The sequence below is a fragment of the Rhinolophus hipposideros genome, assembly GCF_964194185.1.
Source record: "Rhinolophus hipposideros genome assembly, chromosome: 13".
Classification (NCBI taxonomy): Eukaryota; Metazoa; Chordata; class Mammalia; order Chiroptera; family Rhinolophidae; genus Rhinolophus; species Rhinolophus hipposideros.
Window position 1 is genome coordinate 75,697,467 of NC_138059.1, and position 17,455 is coordinate 75,714,921.

The following is a 17,455-nucleotide window of genomic DNA, read 5'->3' on the forward strand; positions in this document are numbered from 1 at the left end:
GGACCCAGCTCTTGTTAAATCACTGACGTACTTGTTAAATCACTGACATACGCCAAAGCAACAGGAACGTCACCACCGACTGAAAGAGCACAGTCCATCTTGAGCTCACTCTGAAAGTTTACAGTTTTCCTAAACAAAACTGAAATTTTCTCTCCAAACTTTCACTTACTTTTCTTAGTTCTATTCTTTAGCACTATGCTGAATATGGATAGTTTCTGACAAATCTTTCTAATATTTGAAGACAGGTCTTATGCACCAATGATGACATAGTAATAAAAGGGTAAGAATATCAAAGGGAAGGGTTGTTCCCCATGGCAGAATTTTGTTGCTTCTGAAACGAAAAGGTTGTTCATCTTGTATTTGTGAATGACAGTTAAATTCTGAAGTGCGATGAGTTGGTTGACAAAGCACTTTGTCTCTTGAGTCACCCCCATTGCGCTGCTCATGTAGGCAGTTTGTGGGCAGAGGAAGAGAAAGCAGGATCAGCAGTCGGTTGGTCCCAAGAGCCTGTAGCACGGCCTGCACCGCATGGTGACAGAAACTCATTGCAAGTCCAGTGGTGGGCACAGGGCGTGTCCCTGTTCATGTGGCCCCTGCCACCTTCAGCTGGAAGGCGGCAGCGACCAAGCCCTTAGCGCCTGGAGAACAGTTCAGGCCCCCGCCCCATGGCCGCAAGAGCTGGGCTGAGTGTGGCATGAATACGGTACACAGTCGAGAAGCCACAGGAGAGGGAGGTGGTGTCACTGTATGGCAAGTCCCGAGTACCCCAGGCTGATGTGAGGCAGGCCAGCTGGGGTGACAGGCCCCGGCAGGAGTGCTCCCGGCACTCAGATCAGGCCCCAGCTGGCCACCAGCAAGCCGACGGACAGCTCCGTGTCAGGACTTAGCTGGAGGGACCCAGCCGGGGCCGGCCTGTCCAGGATTACGTGTCTTCTGGCGCGTGTGCAGACAAGGCCAGTGCATGTGCACTGTTTTCCAGAGGGAGGTGCCATTGAACTGGCCCCGCTGGCCAACGACTTTCCTTCAGATGCTTTTGCCAAGTGAGGCGGGGCCAGAGGGGCGATGGAGCTGGGGAGGGGAGATGACATCCTTCGGATATGTTTTCCTTGGCTTTTCCCAGGCCCCACGTGGCAGAGGTCCCAGCAGACCATGTAGTAGGCTGTGCTTGCGGGCTGTGCCTGGCAGATACCTGCGCAGCTGACTTACAGGCCCTCAGATGTCATGCAAGGAACGTGCCTGCCCCCTCGCTCTCCTCTTTCCTGTGTCGGCTGTCATGGTGGGCCACCCTCTTGTCACCAGCGTCGCAAGCTCCCAGAGAGACGGCTTTCCTTTCCAGTGGTCCCAGCAAAATTCTGGTCTTGAATGGTGTTAACCTAGCTTGGCTCTCGTGCACATCACTGAGAAATCACTGTTTTCAGGAAAACGTAATGTGAAAGGGAACCATATACTGTCATCAGAATACAAGGGATAGATGCTGGGCCAGGAAAACCTGAGGCTCCTGCAGATCAAATAAGAGCCTCCTCAGCCTCAGAGACTTCCCCTTCCCATCTCAGGTCTCAGATTTTAGAGGAAGACGATCTGCCTCCCCAGAGGCAGGGGGTACGGGTGCGGGGGCTTGAATTCCAGATTTCCTGCTGCGTGTGGGGTCGCTCAGGAAATCTGAAGCTCTGTGGAGGCAGAGACAGAAGCCAGCGAGAAGGCTCTGTTGTAACAGGCGGCCGGTCCGCTGTGCTGTCCAGGGTGCTGACCACCGGGCTGTCCGTCCCGGGGCCACTATGCTGTCCAGGGTGCTGACCACCTGGCCATCTGTCCCCGGGGCCACTATGCTGTCCAGGGTGCTGACCACCTGGCCATCTGTCCCCGGGACAACTATGGTGTCCAGGGTGCTGACCACCGGGCCGTCCTGTCCCCGGGGCCACTATGCTGTCCAGGGTGCTGACCACCGGGCTGTCTGTCCCCGGGGCCACTATGCTGTCCAGGGTGCTGACCACCGGGCTGTCTGTCCCCGGGGCCACTATGCTGTCCAGGGTGCTGACCACCGGGCTGTCTGTCCCCGGGGCCACTATGCTGTCCAAGGTGCTGACCACTGGGCCGTCTGTCCCCGGGTCCTGTTCTCCGGGCTCCAGCTACCAGGGTCATGCCTGGAAAGCCACTTCTTTGCTCCTTGTGGTCCTGCCAGGTCTCTGTCTTCAGGGGCCGCCAAACTTAGGTGGTCTCAGTGAGTAATGTCTGGCCCTGCTCCTTCAGTCTTTCTGCACGATCTCCATCTAGCTGGGATACTCTGTGCACTCTCACATAACACATTATCCGTATGTACTAAGAATTTAAAAATTAGACTGTGTGTGTGGCCAAGGTAAACACCATTGACTGGACCCTATTTGGGCGCCTCGGGCCATGCTGTTAGAGACTGAAAACAAGTCCACCGTCTCACCAGGACTCGCCCCAGTCAGAAACCAGATCTGCAGTTATCGATTCTGTTGGGCCATTAGAATCACCCGTGGCTGTCAGACTCCCTCAGCATTCACTCAGTTTGGGGTGTGCCTTTCACTTCAGTCGTCTCTGAAATCCATGTACTTTTTTTGAGCATTTTCAGCTCATAAAGAGGTGGAGAGAAAGAACGGGCTGTTTCCTGAGAACTACTGCCAAATATCTTTTCTTTTCTGAGAAAGCATTTCCTCGCACCCCACTGTCCCCCTAGGTCAGGCTGCTCCACAGTTTGCAGCATGGCTTGGGGGGCTGGGTGCCCTCCCCTGCAGGAAGAGAGAGGGAGCCACAAGCAGAAACCCGCTGTATGATTACAAAGATAAGTACAATTTTAGGGACTTGGAAAGGAAAGAATTTTAAGGAGAATTGTTTCAAGTGACATGGAAATGGTTTCTCCTTAGTTATAACTTATGCGGGGGGGAAGGATTTTCTCTGACGAAGATGGTAGACAGGCCAAATATTGTGTCAAGGCAGTCATATGTAATTTCTAAAAACTACGTAATTTCTAAAGGAAATATTTAATTTCTAATTGAACAGGGAAATATATTCACTAATGACTGTGTGCGAGGCACTTATATAATCTTATTTGCTCTTCCCAAAAACCAAATTAAAAAGTTTCTATTATTCACAGCCTACCATTAAGGATACAGGAAGTTAAGTAACTTTCCCAAGGTCGCACAGAGTACGTGTAAAGGCCTGGGATTCTCTCAGGGTCGTCTGAGACAAAGCCCACTCTTCCCATTGTCACGCCACCTCCGTAGGTTTTTAGCTCTTTATTGTATGTATCAGAAACCAAAACATTCCAAGGCCAGTTTTGAAATTCACTTTCAGGTATATGTACATGTATATGCACATACACACACATATACATATATATACATACGTATACACACACGCATATAATTTTTTTTTAAGGAGAGCGCAGCTCACAGTGGCCCATGCAGGGATCAGACCAGCAACCTTGGTGTTATTAGTACCACACTCTAACCAACTGAGCTAACCGGCCACCCCCTGGTATATTATTCTTGATGAAAAGGTGGTTAACGCTCCAGCAGGAGACTATATTTGGATGTACACTATAGAGGTAATTGCTTTAATTGCTGCCGTTATCTCTTCTCTTTTTATATCCATTATGTAGGATTTTCACACTGTGGGAGTTGCTACAATGTAGAAGTGCTATTCCTTTTCTCTGTGGACATTATTTCCATTCTTGGCACATTTTTCCTGCCTCCAGCCTGCCTTTCTATCTTGAATTCATCTGCTTTTGGACTCAGTCCCCTCACCGCCCTCCTTTCCATCACTTTACATTTGCTGCATTTTCTCCATTGTTCTTCAGAGCACTCACAGAGTTTTACTGTTTCCTTTCATCACTTGTATTAAAGGCCTTTGCTTTCAAACCTTGTGCTTTTAATCTCACCTGGAGAATTATTTTCTGGCTGTCGTCCCGTCGTCTCTTCCCGTCAGTAAAGAACTTGAATTCTCTCTTAATCGTAACGGAACAGTTTCTGCACATCAGCCATAACACATTTGCAAACGGTGAATCAAAATCAATTACTAGTCAAAATCAAAACCGTCTACTGAGAAAACCAGGTGAATTATTTATTCACACAAGTGCATGTTCTTTCTTACCTCACCAGTGTCTGCCGAGTGGATGAAATCCAGCCAGTGAACTGTTAACCCCAGTCTCTTTAAAGTACTGTGCTCGCTTCTGGGACAGGTCCCTGCCCAGCTCCCGGGCCCAGTGCACACACCAGTTCTGTCCTTTCTCCCTGGCTGACTTGTCCTGGGAACCCACCTAACTCTCTTGATTGTCACAACAACATGCAAGCTTCCTCTCTTGCAGCTACATTATTTTCAAGAACAGTCAGTTTGGGGGAGCATTACAGTTATTTTTCTCTGTGATGCCTCAAGATTTCAGAATTCCTGAAATAAATGGAGGTTACAAACAACTTGGAAGTCAGTGTCACTTTTGAAATGAATGGTTTTCAAAAGCAATTTCTTTAGGAAAATACTTTCCCCACAATAAGAATTATATGAATAACTCATGCTTATTGTAAAAAGATTTCACACAATGTAGAAATGATTAAAAAAAAAAGAGCATAAAAATGCCTGAGTCCCACCACTTGGAGATACCTACCGGTAGCCTTTGGTTACTATACTTCCAGTGTGTGCATTGTTTTAATCAGAGACCTTTTTGTCTGGCTCTCTTCTCCTCCCCACGGCCCCCTGTCCCTTTCCCCGTAACCAGTTGTTGCTACCGCCTAAAGTGTGGTGCAGGTGGGGGGCACTGATTAGCTGGAAAAGGCGTGCAGCAGGACACTGCGGCGACCGTGGGGGTTAGAGCTTGCTTACTGACCTTAGACAGGCGAAGCCACGGACGCGTCCTGCCAAGTAAGGAAGCAAAATGATTCCTCACTGGGGACAGGAAATGATAAGTCTGGCTTTAGACTCAATGAAACAGTTTCACAGGTTAGTCCTCTTTTAAAATAGTTGTCTATCCCTGTGAATTAAAAACCATGAAACGTAATGTGAAGACGTAAATGTGGATGATTTCCTTTTTTTAACAGACTCAAATTAAGAATTTCTTCTTGTCCCAGTATATTTCATGGTTCTGCATTTATGTGTAAAAAGGTTTCTAATGCTTAAAAAGCAGCGTCTACTGCATAGGATGTTATATTCTCTTTTCTGATCTTAAAAGGTTTCTTAGTGGGAAAAATAGACTAAATAGCAAGAGCTTTCTTTAGCTGTTCAGTCGAACTGTGCCAGGAAGGAAACGAGCCTGGTGCCAGCAGGACCTCATCGCCCTCAGCTCACTCACTCATGGGTGCAGTGGCTTCATTTTATTTTTCATCTTCTCTGGGAATCCATTTTTAATCACCTTTAGATTAAAAACAATGAATCAGAATAATTACAAATCTGCGCATGGAGGCCCACGGGCATTGCTCATCCGCATAAGTAATTTCCCCTTCCCGTCCGCACTGCCCTCAGGTTCAAGTCCACAGGTGCAGATGTGAGACTGGCACAGAGCTTCTTTCTTTTCTTTCTTTCATTTGTTTTTGAATTGTAAATAGTTTCCAAGTGAAAATTCAGAATGGCAAATTTGACAACTGTTATTCCAGTTGAGATTGCAGTCTCTAAGAAATTAGTCATTTATTACCTACTTATTCATTTATTTATTCAACAAGTACATGTTAATCATTTGCAGTGGATACTACATGCCATATATTATGCATAAATAAATGAATACTTCACATTTGTGGACGGCCGGCATATTGATGAATAGAAAGTTGTTTTCCAAATATCTTCTGTAGGGTTGGCTTCTTGCAGAAGTAGAGTCCGTGTCTCCTGCTGAGCATGGGGAGCCATGAAGAGGCAGTCTTGTCCATCACCAGGTCTGTTTCCATGCCTATCTAACCCAGGATCTTTACAATAGTTCATTCCTGGTGACAAAAAGCAGTTTAACATGTTTATGTTACTGTTTGAACAACCTATCTTCTAACAAAAATTGGATTGTCTGGAAGTTATTAGTAAGACACTAACTTTTTAAAAATTGCTTCAAAACACCAGAGACTCCTGGGTTATGTGTCAGTGGAGGTCACCTGTCTCTCTTTGGCCAAAGGTCAGTCATTGAAGGAAATAATATAGACAGGGAAATCAAATCCCAGTACGGGAAAAATAATTGATCAGGGCCTCTGCTGTGGGCTCATCCAGAATCACATAGGGAGACTTACCATTTGACCTTTATTTCAAAAGTATGAGTTGCGATCATGGAATTGTATCTGCAGACTCCGAGTCCCTTTCGGCCTGGTTTCTCTTTCTCTCTCCCACTCTGCTCCCTCTCCAAACTTGATGTTGAAAAATTACGTCTGTACTGGACTAACTTAAACTAGAGTGGATTGTAAGAGTTCTGCAGTCTTTGGGTTTTTGTTTTGCTCTTAATTCTAATCGTCTCTTGACATTTCTACTTGCATTTTGTTTTCCTGGCAGTTTCATGACACCTGAAAGGGATGATGTCTTTGAAATAGAGTACATTCAGAGAGACATTCCAATGAAAAGAACAGGGTGTGTTTTTTATTTACTTGCTCTGAATGTATGAAAGATTATCATCCTCAGTTGTTGTTTTTAGTGGAATTATCCTTTACATTGAAGAAAATAATCTATATTTCAAAGCCTATGAGCGAAACATCCCCTCCCTTTCTCGGTCACAGGCTACACAGGAAATTTCTGTCCTTGATTTGTTATTTCAGAAACCTTTGGTACAAGGTTTCTTAACCTGGGAAATGAAATCCCTGGAAATTTCATATAAAATGTTATAGATATTACATATTTTCATTTTTGTGAAAGGGGGAAGAATGGCTGATACAGGCTTTCAATGTTCTAGGTCAAACCAGCAAAGAACCGCCACTCCAGATTTGTCTTCACTCTTAACTTCTAAGTCAAAGAAATCACCAGCCACTAGTGAATAATTTTATGTCAACCCTGATATAGCAAAAAAGAATTTACATATTGTCAGAGGCTACCACTAGAGCTTCTTGGGAATTGCAGGGTCGAAGACCCTAGAGATTAGGGAGAGAAGGAGGCTGTTAAAGTCGGGTCTGCCTCGCCCACACACACGGAGCTTGCCTTCCTTCCAGTAGAGACCTACCAGTTGTTTACTCTGTGCCAGGCACTGTGCTAAGTGCTGGGGATATTGTGGCACCCAAGGGATTTATACATTAGCCGAAAGGAGGAAAAGTGGTAACTCGTAGATTGTGACAAGGAACTACAACTGCTTTAGGGTTGACCCAGTACTACGGGCCAGTGAAGGCTTCTTAGAAGTTAATTTACAAGCCGTGTCCTGAGCTGTTGTCAGAAGAGGTGACGCTGTGGCTGGGGATGGAGAGACCTTCCAGCCGAAGAGAATCCATGTGGGAGCCTTCAGGGGAGACAGTGTGATACATGGCAGGTGCCAAAGGTCACCGGTTCAAGGGGGACGGCAAGGGGGCTCCAGAGACCAGCAGGGCCCGCTGAGGAAACGCTGTGACCGCCAGGTCAGTGCGGAGCTGTGAATGGGTCTTGAACATGGACATGACTGGATTGGGTGCATGATTTAAAAAGATGGGTCTCCCCAAAATGCCGAGGATTGGTGGGCGGAGACAGGTGTGGAGACGGACCAGGCCCGTGGCCTGTTCTAAGCTCCTCCCAGGCTTTAACCCATAACATGTACAGCAAACATGAGTGAGCCATTGTGCCCATGAGGAGACACAGCACCAGGGATTCCCCCAAAGTCCCCAGAGCCTTTTTGGGGGCCCCGCCCCGCACAGCCCTTGGCGAGTCAGACTTTGCCCGCTGCCTGGGCTGCGCTCTGCTGCTATGTGCTGGCCAAGCGACACTGCAGCGCTCTGCTTCCTTTGAATATTCAGTGCAGCTAAGAAGAGTTTGTGGCAGGAAGTAGTGAAAACGTATGAACAAGTGTTACGAAGCCTGCCAGCCGAGGCAGGAGCTACATAAACATGTGACGTTTGTTTGGCTTGGGCGACAGGACAGTCCCGAGCACATGACGCACAGCCCAGGGCCGCCCTCTGGGTTGGGGAGAGGAAGCATGTGGCTGTGCAGCCCTACATCATCTGTCCTGACTCTTTGGGGGATATGGCTGCTGTTGGGGCACCAGTGTCCTCCACCAAAACATGTAGTAGTAATTGAAGAGCTGTTATCGGGAAGAACAGAATGGCCGTGATGAGCCTGTCGGTTTAGTGGAGAATGTGCGGGAAATGCCATGGAGGGTGGAGCCAGCTCTCCGTACTGAAGAGCCTCAGAAATGGAAGTCCATGACAGGACCCGCCCTGTTCCCAAGCTCGTCTGCAGGGAGCAGTGGCAGCTGGGTAATGGGCTTCTCCGAAAGGACATGAGCACAGCACAGAGATAGGTGGGGGTCAGAGGACGTGGACTTCGGTGACAGCAGGAAAGGGAGGTGAGAACGGCTGTCCGGCTTGGTGCTGCGCCTCGCCCTCTCTCCTCTCCGTACCAGTATCTCAGCAGTGAGCGTGGCCTGGGGACTTGTTTCCCCAGACAGCAAGGAGAGGGGGGACTGAGCACACCCACCTCAGTCATAAGCAAGAAGAGCCCTCCTGATGGATAAGGGGTGGTGGCCCTGAGATTACCCGGCAGCAGTCTGGGTCCTGACAGGAATTACCAGAGACAAGGGTGGAGGGCGGTCGTTCAGGCTGAGGGGTCATTTGGGACACTGGGTGGCCAGGAGCCCACGTGGAAGGGAGAAGCTGGGATCCCACAAGATGAGCCGCAGGGAGCCCCCTGGAAGGCCACTCATCACAGATCACCTCTGCCTTTGGGCAAGAAGACGACGCCAGTATAAATCCATACGCCTAACAAACGTGATGTCGCTTGTGTTTGACATTTTCCCTTGTTTCTCATCCCTTAAGGACAGGTGCAGGACAGGATGGAGGGTTGCCCCCTGGACTGCCTGCAGGACACCCTGCTATGTGGCGGGGCTCCTTGGGTGCTACTGCCCCTGTTTCCCGGGGGCTGGAGCAGAGTGCTGGAGCGCTGTGCTCTGCAGGAGGCGGCCTCACCTGCGCTGCATGGTCAGCTCTTCGGCCACACGCAGGCTTTCCCGAGGCAGGGCATTGCATGCAACACCGCCACGGCCGAGACATGCTGCCATCGGGGTGGCCAGAGGGTTTGTCTTTGGTGGTCGTTCGAGGGATCTCAGACCATCACACATGACTGTTAACAGGATGTGCTTGAAGAGTTTTATGAAGTTGCTAATGAATTTCAGAGCAGTGTATGCAGTACGTGATTGTAAGTGCTGGAAAATTTGCCTTAGAGTGTGGCAGGTAGGGACAGATGGAAATATGAAGTGTGCTCCACTGTGCCCTTCCAGAACCATCCCTTTGGTTGAATGGGAGGAGAATTACTGGTCTTTTGCCTTTTTGTCCATGAGGTAATAGGTAAGCACTTCCCATGACAAAGGAAGGAGGGAAGCATCTTTTTGTTTCTTCTTTCTTTTTCTTTAATTTCTGTCAAAGCTATAATTTGCAGGTTCATGAGTGGAAAAGCTTTAATATTTTCTTTGCATGTAGTAGAGAAAGGAAAGTGATGACTTTTCATAAGGCCTAGTGTCATCGTTAGACATTTGACTGTTACGTCCTCAGCAGCCAGAGCAGTGAGACAGAATGAGGTGACAAGGCCCTAAGGGTCATTTTAGCACTGAACTCTGGGATTTGTGTGATGTCACCTAAACAGATATTTATCAAGCTCTGGCTGTGGGCTAGAAAATACACAAATGCAAAATCTGGCATAATTTTTGGACAGCACTATTTCCTCCTGGATGTTTCCTTTAACATTTGAGATCACTGAAGATGTATGTCAAGGAATCTTGCTTCTGCAGGGAACTTCTGGTCCCATGCCTTCATTTTATGTTTGAGAAAGCTGAGTTCAGAGGAGAGAAGTGAGTTGCCAGAATTGTGGCTGATGGGGCCTGGGCTGGATCCCGTGTCCCTGAGCCCGTGTTTTCTCCACTCTGTGTGGAGCCTTACTTCCAGAGGTAGCCGACCTTGACACGCAGGTGGGAGGGAACAGGAAACGTTAACTGCGTTTCTGTAACTTAACTTCTGTTTTGCGCATCCATTCCGCTGGTAAAAATTCAAGCTCCATCCGTCAGGGTCACGCCCTCCATTCTGGGGTCTGTGTGAGACCTGGGGTGTCTGAGCGCGACATCACAGACAGAAGGGGCCTGTTCCTCCGTGCTCATGCTCCGTGATGCCCTGCAGTGTGGGCTTCCTTCTCCCCTGATTTTGGTCATTGCTTAAGGCAGGTCCCTTGTATCTCCCTTTTTCTTATCTGCCAGCCCGTTCCTTCCAGCTCCCTGTGCCAGGTCTGCAGCTGTCGGGTCCCGAGCACCTCTGTTGGGTCCCTAAGCCTCTGGGCAGGTGACTTTGTGACGCTCATTGCCCAGGCGCTCCTGCCCAGACATGCGTGTCTGCTGCTCCCATCATGGCTGTGTCTGTGTGGAGATGGTCACAGAACCTCCCTGCTGTCAGAGCTCCACCTTCCCTCAGGTTCTGCCACCAAAAACACACGTCCTCTGCCAGGTCCACCTTCCAGACTTGGCCTTGGGAGACACAGGGCAGAGGACCTCAGGGAGAGTGATTCCTGAATCTAAGTTCTCCTCTCTCTCCACTTTCTTCTTTTCCTCATTTTCTCTAGAGAATCTTTATCTAGCTGGCGGATGAGAAGATTTAGAAATTACTGAGTCATAGCATTCTAAATCTTTCATCTTACCTGGGTCTAAGCTTTTCAAAAGTAAAGAATCGGACCTCATGCGTTAGTCAGGGTTCTCCAGAGGAGCAGACTAACAGGATGTGGATTAATATATTATAGAAGATTTAGTTTAAGGAATTGGCTCCTGATATTATGGAGGCCAGCCAGCCCAACATCTGCAGGATGAGCTGGCAGGCTGCTGGTGCAGGTCAAGTCCAGAGGCCATTGCTAGAGCGTTCCCTGTCGCCCGGGGGCGGGGGAGGGAGGGTCAGTCTTTTCTCTGGTCAGGCCTTCAACTGATTGGATGAGGCCCACCCACACCATGGAGGGTGATTTATTTTACTCACAGATCACCCATTTAACTGCCGTCCCATCCAAAACCACTCTCACAGAGACATCCAGAATAATGCGTGGCAATATCCATGGCCACTGTGGAGCAGTCACGATGACACATGACATTAACAATCACAACCCCCTCTGCCTGTGCTCAGCCTGGTCACTGCTTCTCCTAGTCCCCGGAAGTAGAAGGCAGTAATGGTGAGTGCTGCGGGGCAGAAGCGGAAGAGGAGACTCTGAGTCGTATCTTAAAGCACCTACCAGGCATAGTCACAATGCTTACGATTTGCTTTGTCATCAGTTAGAACTTTTCAGCATGCCACTTCATAAGTACAATTTCATTTCTATAGGTGTTTATCTTTGTTCTTCCAAAAAAATAATAAAGCTTATTGAAAGCAGGCACTGATTTCTCTCCCATTGATGATAGTGTTTTGTGCAATAGACAATAGACAATAAATAGCATTAATTGAAAAGTTTGTTTTTAAAGCACAAGGTGCAGTACTATATAGTTAAGTGAAAACTATGCAATTTTCAAGTAATAATTGGCAATAAAAGAATATTTGAAGTATAACTGCTTTTATTTAGCTTGATTTTTTCTTTTTAACTTTCTTGAGACGTGCATTTTTTTTGTCTTTATGAAACATCAAAACTAGTCTGGTGAAAGTTCTAGAAAAAATTTTCCAAAATGAGGAAAGGTTTTTGCTCAAAACAGCAGACGGTTTTTCTTGAGTGTCATCTTTGTTCTTGATTTTTAAAGTAGAATACTCCTGAGTGATTATAGAAAGCCAGCAAAGCGATGCTTACATCTTCTTTGAATTGCTGGGAGACCACAGAATTTTCTAGAATGAGGTGCCATCTGGTATATCCTGTATTCTGTGAAGCAGAGATCAAGCTGAGCTAAGTGAACAGAAAGTGGCTTATCCTTAATTACCACAGAATGATTCCTAATTGTCTTCATGCCAGCTTTCATGTAACACTGAGCACAGCCAAGCTACTGTTTCAGTGTCTTTCATCAGATCACCTTTCAGGTCTGGCATGAGTTCACCAGTTTTGCAGTATGCATTGTAACAGGAATCTTTTATGCGTGTCATCAACACGGATGACTGGCAGTCCTGACACACAGGGCCACCTCCTCGTTTGAGCTTCTGACAAAGAAGCAAGAATGCAATATTCCTCTGCTATAGGGCGAGGCATGAGGAATAGAGCATGGCGTACACGTGTTACCTTGCCCTGACCTAACGTAAACCATCACTTGGGCATAGGATGGCCTAGGCCTGGCTCCATCATCCTACCTGTGATAGGTCATCATTTCCATGGCTGAGGGTGAAGGAAGTGCTGTCCCATGGCAGATGACTAAGAGCCCACCCCCCGGTCTGCTGAGGTATCATTATTTAGGCATCCCTTAGAGTCAGAGCTGCCACTCCAGGGGGTATAAAGGGCTACAGGCGTCACATATGCTACTATTCACCCTTCACAAGTACTCCTTTGAGGGAGGTGTGATGATTATTATCCCCAGTCTGTCCTCGAGGGACCAGCTGAGAAATGTAAGCTCCCTAAGGTTGCACAGATCGTAAATGGGGGAGCCCAGCACACACTCAGCTCTGACTGTCACCAACTAAAGGACACTGCCTCACGGAACAAATTTAAGCCCATGCATGTCAAGGAAATCAATCAAGATATGGAAGAGCCTGAAGGGGCCTGGAGCACAGGAGAAGCCTCGAAAAGAGAACGGCACACTTCTTTGTCCAAACCTAAAATTTAAAGAAAAACTTGGATGCTTTGCTAAATATGAAATTCCATCAATAAAGAGTCTCTGTAAAAGAGAAAGCCCTTATACTGGCCCCATGCACAACTTTCATACTTGATACAAGATGCAATTTTTGCAGTATTTGTGCCTGAAACCTGTTCAAACAAAATCAGAGCCTTGGACTGTACTTGACATCTTGTTTGGATCTTCGTGCACTGCGTCCCCAGGCCATCTGCCACCAGTGTACGAGGTACTTAGAGAACCTCCCCCTGGAGCTTCAGCAAGTCCCTGCGAGTGGGGTGGGCCAGTGGCGGGCCAGTGGTGTCGGCGGTGTTGGGGGTGTAGAAAGCGCAATCAAACGTCCCAGAGAACGGAGCAGAGCCTAGGCGAACCTGTGGGGGCGTTAACCTGTGCTGCCACACTGCGGCCTGGAACGTGCAGCACACGTGCGACCTCAGGGCCACGCTGGGCGCAGCTGGGGCGGGCTGGGCATTGGGCACAGGATCTCCAGGTGCTTCCCGGTACCCTGAAGGCTGAGGCTCTGCTCTGAGCAGTGCCAGGCCACCCCACTGGGAAAGCGGGGAAGTGGGCTGCAGTAATGGAGCTGAGGTTTGAGGGAGGAGACAGCACTAGAGCTGACTGGAGTAAGTGTGGGGACAGAGTCCCAGAGAACAGTTTCCAGGCTCTCGGCTGGAAAGGTGCTGGCTCGGGTAGTAGATGGCTGTCAGCTGTGGCTAATTGCCCATCAGCTGTAACCCGTTAGCCATTAGCCACTGATGTAACTGCCAGGGCTACGCTGATTGGTTGGTAGGTTGGTTGGCAGAGAAGAGGACGGCGGATTGAGGATCGTGTGGTTCCTCCTTGCTGTGTTTCCATCCCAGCCGCCAGCGAGACTATAGTGGTATAAACCCCCATCCATGGCTCTGTGGGTGTTCCTTTTTGGCCTCACCATGTCCTGCGTTCTTGTGAGGGGAGCAGGACCAGAATCCTCGCATGACAGTAAGTGTGAGGACCGATGGCCTGTGGATGGGCAGGGTCAGAGGGCCTCCCGTGACCGTGACCGAGCAAGAACTTGCACTCCAGCCCGGCCTCTGAGGCCCCGGGCCTGGCTTACCACAGAGCACGGCTGGAACGTGATGTTTGCAGTTGGAGACCCAACTTGTGTAGAAGACGCTCTGTCCCCACTGCTTGGAACTCGGGCCTCCCTAGAGCCAGACAGTGGTGAGTACCAGGACGTCTGTGTTTGTGATTGTCGCGCCCACGCTGTGAACAGGCATGTGTCATTGTGACACAGGCTCCACTTCCATGCAGCAGGTCCTTTGCAGACTGTTCCATTTCCAAAAAAACACTTTCTTTGTTTGATTTGAGGATGTATTAGAGGCCGTGTTGAAAGGTAGAGGCTGTTTACTGAAATCACCTTTGCAACGTTTTGAAAAAGGAGACTCCTGAGCCACGTCTTGAATTTCTAAGGGTTTTGCCTTGAAATCTGCATTTTAAAGAATTCTTCAGGTGGTTCAGGTGCTCAGCCAGATTTGGAAACCTCTAAAGTAGAAAACAGACATGGGTATGAACCAGTTAGATTTCTGCCTTTTTTTCCTTTTTTTTGTTTTGTTTTAATTTTAGGCTTAGACAAAGAAATATACCTCCCTGTCTTGGAGGCTATACCTCTGCTCCAGTCCCACTCTCCACCTGTTTCTGCCTCTTTCCTCTCAGCCTCTTGTCCCAGCCCTGTAAAGACAACTTTCTTCCTTCATTTGAACGCCTCGTCCCCTGTGTCTTAGTCCTGCCTGATTTCTTGCTTTGATGCCACGTTTCTCCAAAGAGTCATGGTTATGTTTGCGTGCATTTCGTAGGCTCCCAATTTCAGGGAAGGACTGGAACTTGTTTGAAAAGCTGCCAGAACACTGACTGTGAATTGCAGTGGTGGTTCTTCGTTCCTTGTTATCGCTTGTTCAGTGTAGTGATCCCCTGGACCTCTCTTCTTCTTTGCTTCTAGAGCCTCATTTCTCTTCCAGTCCGTTACATGTTTTAGATTAGGAATGGCTGCTGAATCTTATTAAATTCCCCTTTAGTTCTTATGAGTATGCTGGGTATTCTCCTTTAAGTTATGTTAGGAGTTCTGTTGACTTATGTCCTGATGTCGACCGTTCTGCATCCCTGCGCCACATCTTCCTGGGTCAGGCTTTGTTCTTCTTATAGGAATGTGTCGTATCTGCTAACCTCTCGTCTTCTCTTCATCAGAGCCATGGGTGTCTGTTGTATACATGTAAACACTGAGCCATGTAACTCTTTGGTACGTGTTAGAAATCCTTTGAAATAAGTGATGGATCAAACTTATCTCAGAGGTTGCACTTAGGGAGTTCTAGCAGCTGTACCAAGTTGGGAATCATGACAACTAACAGTAAGTGCTTACTTTGTGCCACGTACTCTTTTAGCTGCTGGACATGTGCTGACCCGTTTATATCTTGTGGCATTGCTGTGAGCGAGAAATTCTTATTTTCTCCATCTGGGGGCTGAGGATCTGAGACTCAGGCACGGAGTCATCAGCGTGACCTAGACCGTCACTGGTAGAGTCAGGATTTGAACTCGGCCATTCTGGTTCCGGAGACTCACCGTGTGCAGTGCTCCCGGCATGCTGCTGGGGGTACAGACCCCAGGCCCCAGGAATTGTTTGGTCAGAGACAGAATCCGGCGCCATCGTTGTTAGTCACTGATGACTGGCTACTTAAGCGATGTGGCTTTTATAAGCAAAATGTAATAGCTACTGCCATCTATTAACATAATATAGTTGGGGGCATAACTGTACTTAGCCATTGAAAAGCTTTAAAAATATTCCCAAAGTAATACTTGTTTTTTCACCTTTTCAGCAATCTTGACACAGAAGAACTATGTGGTAAGTGTCTTTAAGACCAATCAAATCCATTATTTGCTTTGGAATGAAAAAGAACACTGTCCTATTTCCACATACCCTGAAATTAATGCCATAGATAATGTCGTGGAATGAAAGCGATTTCTTTATCAGTGAGCTTTGCTCTAGCGTGTATCTCACTGCAGAAAGAACTGGTCCTCATTAATTTGGTAGTGGGAGAGGAATTGTTAGTGAAAATGGTACCGTTAGTTTCACAAGAGTAAATTCTCCAGCAGTTTGAATGTATTTTAAAATTGTTGTTTAACGCAACTTTCTTGTTCTCTTTAAATACATTGTGCAGGGTTCTCTGTTACTGTTTTGCAAAACTGACCCTTGGTGTGTGAAAACAGCCTAGTTCCACACCTGCCTAGAGCATTCTGGAGTTTTAAATGTGACTTGCAAAACAGGTGATTCAATGGGGAGAGAAATCTTTACACATCCCCGATTTAATGGCCTCCTCACTTATTTTCTTCATCTTTGTGGAAACAAAAGTCAAAGGCTAGGAATGCAGAAAAGCAAATATTTTTGAGGACAAATATTTCTTTGTTATGAAAAAATTATGGAGTATAGTGAGACTGTTCCATTTGAAACAGCCATACTTCTCTGAAAACTGGAAGGTTTTAAGTTTTACACTTTAAGTGTACAGAGTAACACCTTTGTCCAAGTTTCGTCTTGTCAGGGAGGAACAAACTTCCCTCTGCCCCTCTTGGATTTTTTCAGCTGATCTAATCAAATCTACCTGAGACATATTAACAAGAGAAAATAACTAAATATAATTACATACATACGTGTGTGAACCCAACATACATGAGAGGTTCAGAGACAGAGAGGGGGAGTGAGGTATGTAAGACGTTCTGAGCTAAGTGTTGACGAAAGAACACCCAGCATATAGAAAAGTCATGTAAGAGTATTTTTTGAACCAAATTTTGAGGACATGCCTAGAAGGAAAATCTCAACCTACAGTAACCACACACAGGATGGTCTGGTCTGACTACACATTCCTAACCGGGCAGGTCGTAGTGCGTAGTCATGTCCCAGGCTGGTACCTCCTTATTAAAGTGAACTCTGTCCATTGATCTTGTGCATCTAGGATAACATAAGCAGTTTCCACTAGACGTGCTGAAGTCTAGCCTGGTGGTCTCCGTGGCTTCGTGTGATTGTACTTTCATTCACTTTAGTTCCATAAACATTGGCGGCACAGGAGAGAGACAGTGATACACTGCAGCTTATCTGAAAACAGGTTCCCAGGCGTGGGGCGGGCTTCTGACCTCAGATGGTAGTGACAGAATTCTGGATCTTTTCAATATAGGACTTTCTGTTAGGTTGGTCTTGTCTCTAGACCCAAGTTTATATTTTCCTATTTTTATAGGAAAGAACATTTTTTCAAGAATAATGGAAACCATCCAGGATTTTTATTTTTAAATGAAATAAGTACAGTGACTCTTTAGTCTCATTTGAATACCTTCCAGTTTTCATGTGTAACTGACATTTTGTTTCACTCATTTATGGAATACATAGTTGATTTTCTTGTTTTATGATTACCTAAATGCAAACTTGAGTTTATTTCAATACTTCTACTTTTCAGAATATTTTTCTCAGCACTTGGGCGAGTATGAAAATGTACTATCAGCACTTGAAGACCTAAATCTTTCCATCCTGAAGGCAATGGGCAAAACCAAAAAAGTAAGGAAATGTTGGTGTTTATTTTTCTATAAAATCTC

The 17,455-nt window shown here is 47.0% G+C and overlaps 1 protein-coding gene across 3 annotated transcripts in view; it reads left to right on the top strand.

The window, feature by feature from the left end:
* NECAB1 (N-terminal EF-hand calcium binding protein 1) overlaps positions 1 to 17,455 on the top strand; it is a 71,555-nt gene that overhangs the window by 15,458 nt on the left and 38,642 nt on the right. For all 3 annotated transcript variants that reach the window (XM_081069916.1, XM_081069915.1, XM_081069917.1), the window contains exons 4-5: positions 15,694 to 15,719; positions 17,320 to 17,417. In XM_081069916.1, coding sequence (XP_080926042.1) covers positions 15,694 to 15,719; positions 17,320 to 17,417 — 124 coding nt within the window. The remainder of the gene's footprint in view (positions 1 to 15,693; positions 15,720 to 17,319; positions 17,418 to 17,455) is intronic.